Source organism: Colletotrichum spaethianum (genome assembly GCF_022836535.1).
Source record: "Colletotrichum spaethianum MAFF 239500 DNA, contig17, whole genome shotgun sequence".
NCBI classification, from domain to species: domain Eukaryota; kingdom Fungi; phylum Ascomycota; class Sordariomycetes; order Glomerellales; family Glomerellaceae; genus Colletotrichum; species Colletotrichum spaethianum.
Window position 1 is genome coordinate 464,361 of NW_026054787.1, and position 13,016 is coordinate 477,376.

Below are 13,016 nucleotides of genomic sequence, written 5' to 3' on the forward strand. Positions count from 1 at the left end.
GATCTGGTCATCGTTCTAGTGTAAGTCGTCGTTGGCTTGGGATCTCGGCCACAACGGCATTTCCGCCGTTGTGTGACCCGCTTTACCCGCTTGGCCCGCCTGACAACCGCATCAGCCCCGGACCATGAGGCGCAACATGATAACGGTGACGATTCGAGGATCACGCCTAAGCCCTAGGGATTCGAACTAGCACCCCCCGGCTTTAGCATTAAAAATCCTCACTATTTGGCCCGGCAGTTGACATACGATAGCCCATCATCAATCGCATAGGAGGAGTTTCACCTTGGGCGTATTATATGCTGGGCATGCTGGCTCTTCAGCATGAAGCTCGCGAACTGTTTACATATGTTCAAACTGGTCTTGGGAAATTGACAGGACAGGAGCGTACCGCCCAAAAATGGGGAAAGGTCGAGGGTGGGCAACAAAACAGCTCATCTGCATATCCGCTCAGAGGTGGCACTTATGCATCTTGGGCCACGACATTGTGGCTCCTCCTGTTTTGGCTTGCTTCATCTGCATTATGCGATTACTGGCTGCGCATCTTTTCGCGATGGCACATGTCGCATCTGGAGAAAGCTTACCTGCCTCTGAGGAACCCCGACACCATCATTGCCGATGGCTCTAGACATGCGCGGCTCAGCTCTGTGCGCTAGTGGCAACGTCTTGTCCCTTTAGTTCACGTTCGTTTTCGAAGATCGACTTCTCTCGAAGCCGCGACCTCTCTGAACCCGATTTTCGTCCTTGAAATCTTAACGAAACGGTGGACGCAACCAGCAAAAAATAACAAAGAGATGGCCGTTGCCCGTTGCAACCGTCCAATTGACAGTTGATTGCCGTCGACCGAGTTCACGTCTCATACGGTTGGCCCCGCCTCCTTCTCGATTTTTGTTGGCCTCGACCACGAAAACTTTGTCCGTACTGGTGTAGTCGATGCAGTATCACCTTGCATAAGGGGTAACGTGCGGGAACTAGTCGACCAAGGCTAACTTGTCACTGTTACCGTCCCTACTTGCGCGGGATGTACGAAAGCTCGCCTCGCGTGCATGCATTGCACTTCACATCGATCCGCCCACAGAGAAACCCAGAAGGCATTAGAACCCTGTAGGAACCGCGCGTGTGACTTCCCGGGCAGTTGACCGCTTCTTTTCTTTGGGTCTGGCTTCTGGCGGGTGGCTGGGGCCCGGAGATGACGGGGGTAGGGGGGATATATCAGAATCCCGGCGTCTTATAACGAAGCCTGGGACCGAGTGTTTCAACGGCCACAGGCCACTGGCAAACCGGCCGCTCTGGGTGGACGCAGAGTCAAACGAAAGCCTGCACCGTGATCAAAAGGCCACCTGCAGTTCCCAACCACTGAAGCCAGCGGGGGGAGCCAGAGCGTACGATGCTCATTGTAAGGGGGAAGGTTAAAGCTGCCAGGGCACAAGGCCATTTGGGCATTCGGAACGATCACGCCCAACGCGGCACATGCGGAGCAAATGTCCACCCGTCGGACATTTGCCAAACGCTTGACCTCGTCGAGTCGGTCGATTTCCAGGGCTCGGCTATTCCTGTGCCGGTACGCCAGCGGTCCCCCGTTTTGACGTGGCAAACCTGCGCCCGAGAAGAGAACATGGCAGTCCTGCTCTCCCCTGCTTCGCCTCCGCACTTTCTGGCTTTCTAGCCTCTCCCCTGATGTCTTCATTACTCGCAAATATCGATCTGGTCAGACCGGGACGCCGGCGACGGGAGAGGAATGAAAATAACACCGACTGGCTCGAGATTAATGAACTCGCCCTTCCCGCCCCCGCCAGACTTGGCATGAAACAGGACGAGCACCTAAATACGTCTCGCCAATCCGAGTTTAGCAACCCTTCGACCGCGATGCCCTGGCCGGTTTCCCCGGACTCTATGCTTGGATCGACGGCGTAGCCTCCAGTTCGGCCTTGCGGCCCTCGGGACACCGGACGGGACCTGGAAACGTGGCGGCGCGGTGCCAAAACACCAGCCATCAGAGTGAAGAAGAATCAATCGGCGACACGTCAACGCACTTACATCCAGGTCGCACAAGCAGCCCACCCCTCACGCTAATGTGGGAAACCATGTCTCGGGCGGCCTTGGGGGGGCTTTGGGGGTAAACCCTTGACGGCTTGCAACTATGGACAACCCGCGCGTGTACTGACTAGAAGCTGTGACTGCTGTTCGCGCTCAGCGCTCAGCGCTCAGCGCTCAGCGGGACGCAGCGCATGGCCTACCGCAGGGTCTGGATCCAGATGCAGGTGTTTGTAGACCCCACCTCGATCCTTTTTTCGTCTGCTGCTGCTTATGCTGGTAACCGATCGGTTGACTCACGCGAGGTTGCAATAGCGGCAATGTAGACCCTGGAGTGACTCGGGGGGGAAAAACCGCTCGTATGGTTAGGCCTGTACCCAAAAAGCCAGTGAGACTTGACTCACCAAGCGATGCGGCCCTTGTTTCGACGCCGTGTAAGCCTGCATTTTCAGTTCTCCCCAAAGGTCCTGTAAGGCTGCCCGGCTAAGTCGCACTCGTCGTGGAAGCTCATGAGCTCCCCAAGGGCGCACGCGCATTGTAAAAAAGGAATCAGATATAAGTTAAAGCTAGAATCGTACAATACAAAGTGATGAGGCTACAGAATCGAATAAGAATCGAACAACGGTAGGGCGATAATGAGCGTCTGAGGTAAGACAAAAAAAAAGAATTCTCGAGCAAGAAAACAAGAGAGCAGGACAAAATAATGGACAAAAAATACAAAAAAAAGTCAAAAAAACCAGGACGTCATCGGTGATGCAAACCCGCGTGCGTGTCGCCGTGTATGCAGAATGCTCCCTCCCTTCGCCTTCTTCCCACCCTCCTTTTTCTACCCGCAAGACGCCATATAAGCCCTAACAGCCAACTCCTGCCCGTAGTGCCTTGCAATCAAATCGATGCCCGCGGTGCAGTAAAAACATTCGAATGCTCGAGACCTTGAGAAAGAGTGCGGTAGACCCTCTATGGTTGCAAAACGGTGATAATCGTCAAGAAAAGAAGCAAAAAGTCGTCCAAAGGAGTGTCAAGAAAGAGCAAAACAAATAGGAAGGCCGTGTATTGCGTGATTCGGCGTTTGTGTGTCTGTTTGTGCCCCAAGTCTATTTTGTGTGTCATGAGTCGAGATGTAAAGGAGTAGGTCGAGAAAAAGATGAAGGTAAAACAGGTGACCCGTGGTGTTCGGGGGTATCTCTAGAATTAGGCGGATGGGGAATCCAGCTAAACAAAAGGGCAATGCTACCATATAGTCGCAAGTATGATGTAGGGGCTCAAGTACAAAGGGTTGAAGAGTAGATGGCCTTGGTTACCCAAGATGGAGCTGGCGCAAGTCTTTGGACCTTGTGGACTCTCTGTTGAAGGCGACCCAAGCTGTTACAAGAAACGACGCGGAGACTGATTGATTCGCAGATTTCCCTCGTCTACTCCACCCGCTGAGCTGATATGGGAGACTGGCGTTCGTGGAGGTCGATCTGGATGCTCCGGATGGGTCGTGTCGTTCCATGCCGCATGATGGAGATCATCGCTGAAAGCAAGCCCCTCTTCATCACTGGAGCTGCTGCGTGTAGATATTGTCTCCAGCCGGGGGCTCAGAAGTTCCCGGTGGAGACATTGAATGCTATAAGGGAGCACCCATCAACTCTGACGCACGTTCTCGGCAGGCCGCAGGAGTAAAGCCGGTGCCGACTTTGTTGGCCACGATGCGCCACTTCTCATTTTCGTAGTCTTGTAGTGCGGTGCGAAGTTTCTGGTCCTAAAGAATGATATTACAATCAGCCTGTGCTCGCCATATCACCGAGTACAGCTTTGGGTTGTACGCTCAAACAGTCTACGTTGGAGGAAAGGAGCGCTTACCGTTTCGTCGGTCCATTGTGTCGTCTTAGCCTTGAGCTTTGTGCAATAGCGCACCTGCAAAGTTCCTGATGATCTACCGGGGAAGAAATCCGCAATTTGCTTCCACGTCAGAGACTTGTTCTCCTTCAAGTCGATGAGGAGTTGATCGTCTTCGGGAGTGAACTTGAGCTTCGGTCCTCTTGGCCTCGGAGCCGGAGCTGGCATGCCTGCCTGTCCCACTACGCTTGGAGCCCCTCCTCTGTCACCACCGTCATCACGCCGCATCATCTTGGAAGGAGGGCCAGTGTCGGGCAGACGGTGGTGATGGTGCGTCGGGGCCTGTACCGCCTGCGCATAAGCGGCTCCCAGAGGTGTCTGCTGCATGCTCTCGAGTTCACTCTGGTCCAGATCGATCCCGGGAACGGATAGATCAAGATCGTCTGGCCTCGGTCGTTTGGGTGCTCCATGCGGTGTATGGGATTGCGTAGGGGTAGACATGGAAGGATACAGAGGCGCGACAACTGGACCCGGAGCGCCATAGTGAGGCGGACCCAAATGCCGGGCGTGGCCCATATGGTGCCCCGGATCCATTAGGATCTGGTGTGGATGATGAGAGTGATGGGAGTGTTGCTGCTGCTGCTGCTGCTGCTGCTGCTGCATGGCTTGGTGATGCGAGTGGTGGCTTGTGGGCGGCTCATGGAGTGTGGGCGTGTGGGCAGCGCCATGATGGAGCGAGCTCCTATGATGACTGTGAGAGGGCGTCGTGTCATACTCATGCTGCTGTTGACTCTGGTCGCTCGGATGCGACTCCTGTGCAGAATAATCGACATTGTAGTCCCCTACTCGGTAGTTGCCCGCCAGTGTGCCTCCGACACATGGGTTCCGCCAGAGCGAACCGCTCTGGACGGTCGCCGGGCTCTGAAGTGAAAGAATTGGTTGAGCGAATGCCCTCTCGGGCGGCGTCGGGAGAGGTGAGGGTGGTTGGTGCGACGTTGTGTGGTCGCGGTGATGATAGTAGTCCCTCGAATTGCGATCTTGTAACAGCGCTATGGTGTCGCCGTGATGAGACCCCCCCTCCAGAGTCAGCGAACATTCGTGCCCGGGAGGTGTGGAAAGAATGGTCGCGGTGTTTGCGGGAGCTGAGGTGTTTTGCGTACTGTGACGATGGTCGAAGCCTCGTCCAAGTTGGTCGTATTGGTTGCTAATGGTAGCGGTGGTAATGGTAACGGTGGTGGTGGTAATGGTGGTGGTGGTGGTGGTGGACGAAAGAGAAAGCCGGAGATGGTGTTGCGGTCTCGTAGGATTAGTCTCCCCGTCGGTGGAGAGCTGCCTTTCTGCACGGCAAGCGGATAGTTCCCTCTGACTGGCGTAGGGCGAGAAAGATTAATAAGACGAGGTAAAAGTCGAGGTAACCATGCTACCTTTTTTTCCCCTTCCGACTGGTTGTTGCCACGCGCTGTTTAAGCTCACGGGATCTTCCTTTGACTTATTATAAACCCCGTTTGGCTCTAGGCGAGTGATGATATAGTAATGAAGGGGTCAAAAGAGAGAAAGCGCGAACGTGGGCAAGGGCTGCATTATATCGTCCGATGTGCCTTATCGAAAAGAGGAATAGAGGGCTGTGTGTGGACTCTGTCTGGGGGTATGGGAAGGGGACGGAGAGAGAGAGGGACATGTATGGGGTGTGAGGCCAGAGAAAGAGGGTACATCGACTACCGCCGCTTTTGTCGCCGAGTTAAAGCACACAAGCGATTTACCGTGCGCGAGACGTTTTCTGTTCCTGAGTAGGTTGCGGAGACTCAAGTTAACCTTGCCCAGTGACGACGGTAGCATAATTTGGGGATCTTATGCCATGGGTTTCGATGCCGGATATAGAAGCAGGAGTGTACCCGGCCGGCCGCGATGATGCAACGGGCGAGGGGTGAGCGTGACAGTAACTAGCCCAGAACGATTGACTGACAGGGCACCATGGCAGCACCAGCACGGGACAATTTCACATCTTTCGAAGAAACCCTCAGACGGATCCGACTCAACCCTGGAAAGGGAGGCTAGGCGACCCAGAGATAAAGAGGTCTGGAAAACGCATGGAAGGAATCCAAACGCTTTCAACCGAATGAGGGATAGATGCTGAAACGAGCCCTACCATGCGCTTGCTGGTTGGGAAGGGCATGGCAACGGGATTGTTCAGAACAAGGCCGCCCAGGTTTGCTCAGCTGGCCCCCTGCTACACTGGGGAGAGAAGAGGAACAGGGGAACCAGCTCTTGGGTCAAGGCAGTTGATTCTCGAGTGTGGATGTGAGTGTATGAGAATGTGCGCGTGGGTGTGTGCGCGCGGAAGCTCAAGTCCCTGGCCTGGAACCCCCCTCCACACCCCCCCAGACGTCCTTGACGGGGGGTATGCTTTGGGTGAGAATAGGTACACCGGCGAACAGCGCAAGTTAGACAGCGCTGCCCATTCCGGAGAACACGGTGGAGTCGATTGGGGGCAAATGGCAGGTTTTGGGCAAGGGAAATGGCTGGTTGAGCGCTGAGAAGTCATGCCTTGGGCCTGGAGGGGGTATATCTGGTGCAGGGAGGGTATATTGGAGCCACGAAAGGGAAATCGCCGCTTCAGTACGCGATAGGGCCAGCGAGGCGGTAAGGTTGCAACAACCACTCGTCTGAGTGGGCAGATTGCCGAAGGGTGCGAACAAGGAACAGCCGGGTGGGAAAGAAGGGCACCAGGTAAAGCCGGCGGTCGTAACATCAGTAGGACCCTTCCATTCCTAGCCCTGATCTTTGCCGCCAGTGTCACTGATGGCGTGCTCCCCGTTCGAAGTCCTGGTCGAAGAGCTTCGGGAACGGCGCGGAAGTGACAGAGCAGTGGCTCCAGGAGGTAAAATACCCTGGCCAGCCCAACATCAAGACGTCCGCAGCAGGGGGATTTGCGCCCCAAACGCCAGAATGGCTGTATCAGTCGGTCTTCGCCTCGACGCCGACACGTCCGCATGTAGCAGGACGGCGAACGGGTGATGTATAGTACAGAACCAAAAGTCCACTCACCCGTAAGACGGGCGTGAATGGAAATGACCGAAATGAAGACGAGTGCGGTGCCACGGTTGAGGTTCTGGTCCGGCAATGGAGCGGCTGATGACCCAGGCGGTCGGCGCGCGCGTTGACAAGATGGGATGGATGAAGGGTTGAGCAGACGGACGGGGGCCCGACAAGAATGGTTAGCCTGTGGGGTAACCACATTTTTTTGTGCGAAGATTTTTGGGACTTGGGACGTGTGCGACTCAACGGCCAGGTCGCACGACGGTGCTGCCGTCGAAATCATGGGATGATAGCGGTTCGCTCGAGCCGACTATTCATCTCTTTGCAAAGAGCGGGCGGGCGCGCATCCCACGTGCACGTAGCCACTTGCAGCCCGAGTTCCTGAAGGCATACCCAGATGTCCACACATGTGTGCTGGCGCGGCGACGCACTCCCACACAGCCAGCTGCCTCCCGTTACGTAGGCTTTCGGCTGGTTGTGAGAGACGAGAACGTGGCGGGCGTAAGCAAACAGGCGCGACGAAGACCGGCTTTCGGCATTTGGGGACATTGTGAGACTCAATGCACATCCCGGGCTTTTGGTGCTCGACGGCAGGTACATGAGGAATGAATGAGGTACTGTAGGCCGGTCAGACAACGTCCTGTGTGCCTTGGCTTGGGTCAGGTACTTTTACTCGTCAGGGCAGGGCCCAGCCAGTAGGAAGAGCGCCTGGGACGAAGACCGGGAGGGGAGGGCAACGAACTAGGGACTCGGACTGATCGAGAAGTTCTGGCCGACGAGTTTACCTCGTCGAGACATGACTGATCATGGGAGGGGGGGGAATCGACGCCAGAGCAGGGGTTGGACGGGTATCGCATGAAGGAAACGCGTCTCACGCATACCTGGCAATTAAAAGATCAATTATGCGACCCAGGGATCCCAGGCAATCTTTCTAGAAGGAGTGGGACTCCATTCTAGCGTCTGATCACCTTAATTCTTCGTCGTTGTCGGAGTCTTTTTGGGAATTTGAAATCGAGAGAGGGGGGATCCTTTGGAGCAGTTCCCGAAGGGTTCGTAAAACACGAACCGGATAGCTGGGCGTTGGACACATCTGTTGGCCCTGCGAGCACGGAGACGGCGATCAAACGTGGAAGAGGGCTTGGAGAGACGGAACGGGCGACAATGATGGTAATGCGGCGGAGATTTGAAGACCGCAAGGCGGATGGACGGCCCTCGGCAGCGGATGACAGGCGATGCCGGGATTGGCCAACGAGGCGTTGTTCACGTCGTCGCCGACAAGATGAAGGTATACAAGCCGATTGAGCGATGGGAGAAATTGCGAATTTGGGGATCATCTGATACCGAAGATGCGATGAATGAATGCAGGTACAGATTGGAGAGTTGCAGCCGGGACCCGGGCACGGGTTATTTCTCGATGGGTGTTGGCGGGTATGTAGGCATGCTACTTCCAAGTCACTTCGCATAGAATTCTGGTGGGAAGATACTCGGGATCGATCATCCGTCACTTTCCCCCCAGGCCCTGTTCAAGCGTGCGTGCCTCGCATGTCTTGGCCGCGCCTTTCTCGCAGCCCAGGCAGGCAAAGGGAAGGTGCCACTCGCCCTCCGTCAGGTAAGACATGACAACGGCAAAGCTGGGTCAGACATGGAAGAGTCTAACTGGACTGGCCGGGCCAGACACACAGCTCGCATTGAGGGCCAAGCCCCGATGCTCGTAGCTCGAAGCTCGAAGCTTACCAGATTTAAGAGCCGACAACCTGAGGTGCCTGCCTAACCTACCTACCTACCTTGGAGAGAGAAAAAGAGAAAGAGAGGGCTGGCATGCATGGCTGTCCTTGGAGCAAGCAAAGGGAAGGAAGGGGCAGGCGCGCGCTGGTTTGACAGATGGAGCCCAGCCGCCGTTAAGGGAAAGCGCGGAAACAGCGCTCAGCTCAGGATCCACCGCAGGCCCCACTCACGTGCTGGGTTGCTTCCTTACCTCCCTCGTCTCTCCTTCCACCTTGCCTGGTCGTGGTTTTCCTTCGCGACAGCGTCGCATGTCGTCAGCCTGGCCCGCCTTTCTTATTTGCAATTACTATGTAAGTCCGGCTTGACGTATGTACCCGAGCGAGTCTGACGTGCGGTGCGGTCGGGTTCCTCCCGAGGACCCGACGTCAAGACAGCCCTGCAAGAAACTGAAGGTAGCCGCCGGTGTGCGCGCCTACCTTGCGCCCGCATGTCGTCGTGTCGTGATGGGAATTCAGATGGAAAGATTGGCCGTCCGAGAGGTGCAGGAGTCATCAACTTGCTTCCCGTCCACTAAGCCAAGAAAGGGTAGTTGCTCACGATAGACTGTGCCGCGTTAGATTAAGCTAAATTGCTTTGTTGGGTTTGTCCATGTCCTAACTTTGGACGCGGACGACTGCGAAGATGGGATGGGAAAGGGAATCTCATCCTCCATCGTCCAGCTTCGATGCCTTGACTTACACGTGCGCTCGCCTTATGCTCCGGATGACACGGGGTCTCAACTCCAAGGTTCGGAACTCCGCGCACTGCCTTGCTCGCTTTCGCAGCCTGCCGTCGTCGTCATCGCCATTCGCATCGGCGTCGGCAACTTCGCACTCTTTCTCGTCCTCCCGCATCAAGACGAACTCAACATTGTCAATAGCGTTGTCTCTTTCAAAACATGATCCCCAGAGAGTCCCTACGCCTCGAGGCGTGCTGCCACACCGGCAACAGCTTGCATCCGACCCCTTACAGCATGCCTGGCTAACATCTTACATGCATCACATGGCTTGCATCTCGGTAGCTCGGCCTAGCAGAAGTGGTGGTGGATAGGGCTACGGTTGTGACTGACAGCGACGCATCACCACCCACGGCATCTTGCAGGGGTCGATCTCAGCTGCGGTCCCCCACCAACATGCCGCCGCTTTGTGTCGACGCCTCCGCGTCGCTTTCTACCGCAAGGTTTTCACACTCTCTTACACGTCTCCGGGATCATCCTGCTTGACACGCCTTGGGGCACTCGAACCCACCGCAAACCTTTTTTCTCTCCTTTTCATGATTGTGATCCGGACCGTCGGTCTATACCGGATGACAGCCGGCACTGTGCCTGTACGGATGTCGACGTCCAACCCAGAAAACCAAGTGATCCTGCCTGATATCAGCTGAGGTGCGTCTCCCCGCACTCGAGCCGAAAAAAGTCTGTCGCGCTTCAGAGAGGGAGAATCATAGCATCATTCACTCCCCTCCACGGGACGGTGGTGGTGCCCCTGCCCCGTCCAGCCAGCGAGGCTCCATGGGCTTGTATCGTCTCAGCCCAAAGCTTGATAACCTTTCTTGCGGTTGGCGGTTTGGGCTTCCGGTCGGCAGAAGCGGTCCTGCTCAGCAGCAACCCAGCTCCGGATACCGTTGCGTACTACTAACTAACGTCGCTCGCTCTTGTCCCCGACACCCCCGCATATCGCAACCACCATGCACTTAGCTTCGCACCACTAAGTACCTAGCCTGTCGTTCTTCGCCACGAAGCCGCCCAGGTCTTGTACGTCTCTGAGCCTTGCAACCCTTTCTGGAGTCCTTAGCCTCCGTCCATCGCCCCCACTTGCGGCGATGGCCTTACTGCCGCATGGCTCTTGGGGTTTTGGAGAAGCGCGCTGGAGCTTTGGAGACGTCCACGTAGGGGTCCCTAAGCTTGTCACAAGTCACACTAAACTCGGTTGGTTTCTGTGCTAAACAGCAGGCTAACCTAAAATGCCTCGAGGGTCTCGTACGTTGTGGCACCGCTGCTTACTCTGTCCAGTTCCTGGCTCAAGGGGCCTGGCCAATGTTTGCTCTTTCGGGAATCCCACAGAAACCAGCCCTGGCCACATTACAACACCCGCCCGACCAGCCAAAGGTTAAACCTGCAAACGTGTCGCGATTTGGCGCCGGCAGCTCAATTCCGAGCGTCTCCTGAGATCCGCGACAGCACCCTCTTCGAAGGCGTTTGATTTACCTACTACACCTCGGGTTAAGCGATTAAAACGCGAAGCCTCGCGTTAGCCTCGTAAACGTGGAATATGACCACGGGATTCGATAGTGAGCCTGGCCAAGAGAATTGTCTGCTCCAACCCACCCCTCAGGCCGATGCCGAGAAGAAGTCTTCGTTCACAACCTCGAGCTAGAATTCAGAGGCTAAGCCAGAGGTACAACCCATCTCCGAGCAACCTCATCTCCACCCTCCAAGCTCAATAGTTCGTCCCTACACTACTGTAGAGGTCGCCCGATCGAGTACAGCCTCCCTCTCGGCCGACGGGGATCGACCTGGAAGTCATTTCGAGGTTCTCATGCGCCGCCCTGTGGCTCATTCAATGTCGTCCTGCTGGCTTGCGGCGTCGACTCTCTCGATCGCCAATTACGCCCCCCAAAACAGCCACATCCCCACGACCAAAAATATCCGTTCCTTGCCACACTTTGCTTTTCCCCAATCCTTGTTCGTCCAACGAGAACGTCAAGACTTACCCCCATTCCCAACGGCCTGGGCCAAGTGACACCCAACACGGAATCAATCGCCATTATCAGCCGCACCTTAAGCCTATCCCGGCCCCATTTCCCAGGATACTGCACCACGATGACGTTTTGTTCCGTGGCTGCGATTTTGAGGGTCACACATACCAAAAGGCCCGAGGGGGACGGAAACACATTCCTCATCCCCATGCCAATATTACAACCGCCCTGCCTTCATATTGAACATGGCACTTTTCTTATGATGTTCGCACCAACGTACCCCGGTACCAATATTCACAGGGCAGCTAGCTGCTCCAGATCGTTCCCAGGGAACGTTTCTACCGCATTGGCGTCGAACATCTGGCGCGGACGGAGCAAAGCGCACGTCACGGAAAAAGGGGGACTTTTTCTTAAACCCACCCTAGCGCATTAATGCATGAAATCTCAAATTTGCTCGGGCCATCTACCCCGCTGAATCAGCGATTAGACTGCCCACCATCTTCAACGGTCTTCCCGTCGCCTTGCCTTTTGCAGTTGACGCCGTCCGAAGAACAAGCACCGACGCGACACGTATCCAACGGTTTGGCCCGTGGACGGCACGCCGCATGGTAGGAGCACCACACCACGCAACGATGAACGACATCGCCTCCACAGACGTTGAAATGTGACGGCCACTCGTCACGCATGCATTATTCTGGTGATCACTGTCATTCTCGGCAGCCGCGGCCGTACCTGCATGCAAGTCCGCATGCACGCGAGAAGGTCAAGGCCCCTGCCCTGGTGGGTTCCCCATCTGCTAGTGTAGTGTAGATGGGCGGCTGCATGGAAGCCTTGGGAGAAGTTGGCGGTGGTTGCTATTCATGGCATGTCCCGCCCTGGATGCCATTCAAAAAACGAATGAGCCTCGTGTGACGGATGTCGTGGGGGGCGCAGTCCAAATACGCGTGGCAGCACGTGTGCATACGGTTGACAAAGGCAACCAAAACGCGACTTCACTTCCGTATCCCCTTCCCTGCCCTGGTTGTCGTCACCGTCCCGGGTTCCCAGAGAGACCAAGAGAGAATGCAACGGAGCCAGCAGGGCCAGCAGGATCGGTGGAGACGTAGGCCATAGTGGTAGTAGGGGGCATGTACTATACCCAGATCGTCTTTGCCTTTGTGCCATTTACATGACATGTTTTGTTCCTATGGGCGGCCGGTGCACTTCTTGTTTGTCGAAACAGGTCATGGTTCATCTTGACGACGCGACAGGTCACATGTCACCAAGGTGACAGCCCATGGGCCTTGGATTGATTGCATAATGTGGGAGTTCGTTTTATTTTATTTTAAATACTCGGACAGGAAAAGTACAGTCGGTTTCAAAGCCCGGGCTTGCCAAACCTATCAACGCCAGTTGCCTAATTACACAAGTCCCCCCTCCCATGCCCTCTTCCTCTCGTAAAACACATTCTGCAGGAATCGTTTCCCTTCCACTGCTCCCCCCCTTCCCCCTCCTCCCTAAAAAAGTACCAGTTACAAATGCATTAAGTTTTTCCCATTGATTGAATTGCCGTCTTTTGCCTGTTTGGTTGTCCGGTAGATGTGGGTAAGTGTCGGTTAGGCCGACTCGGGGCATGTGAGGCCCTGGGAAAAGAGTTTCTGATTCCCGAGCCCTGATGCCCGCGCACG

At 55.5% G+C, this 13,016-nt stretch overlaps 2 protein-coding genes across 2 annotated transcripts; one reads left to right on the forward strand and one right to left on the reverse strand.

Moving 5' to 3' along the window:
* Nucleotides 1-3,640: 3,640 nt before the first annotated feature.
* Nucleotides 3,641-4,515, reverse strand: ColSpa_06934 (transcriptional activator of proteases prtT; the record flags this gene model as incomplete). The annotated part of the gene is made up of 2 exons (XM_049273146.1): nucleotides 3,641-3,775; nucleotides 3,877-4,515. 2 exons carry the CDS (start codon nucleotides 4,513-4,515, stop codon nucleotides 3,641-3,643), a joined length of 774 nt encoding a protein of 257 aa, XP_049129103.1.
* Nucleotides 4,516-5,019: 504 nt separating this feature from the next.
* ColSpa_06935 (uncharacterized protein) lies at nucleotides 5,020-5,208 on the forward strand (the record flags this gene model as incomplete). The annotated part of the gene is made up of 1 exon (XM_049273147.1): nucleotides 5,020-5,208. The coding sequence occupies one exon, from the start codon at nucleotides 5,020-5,022 to the stop codon at nucleotides 5,206-5,208; it is 189 nt and encodes a 62-aa protein (XP_049129104.1).
* Nucleotides 5,209-13,016: the final 7,808 nt, after the last annotated feature.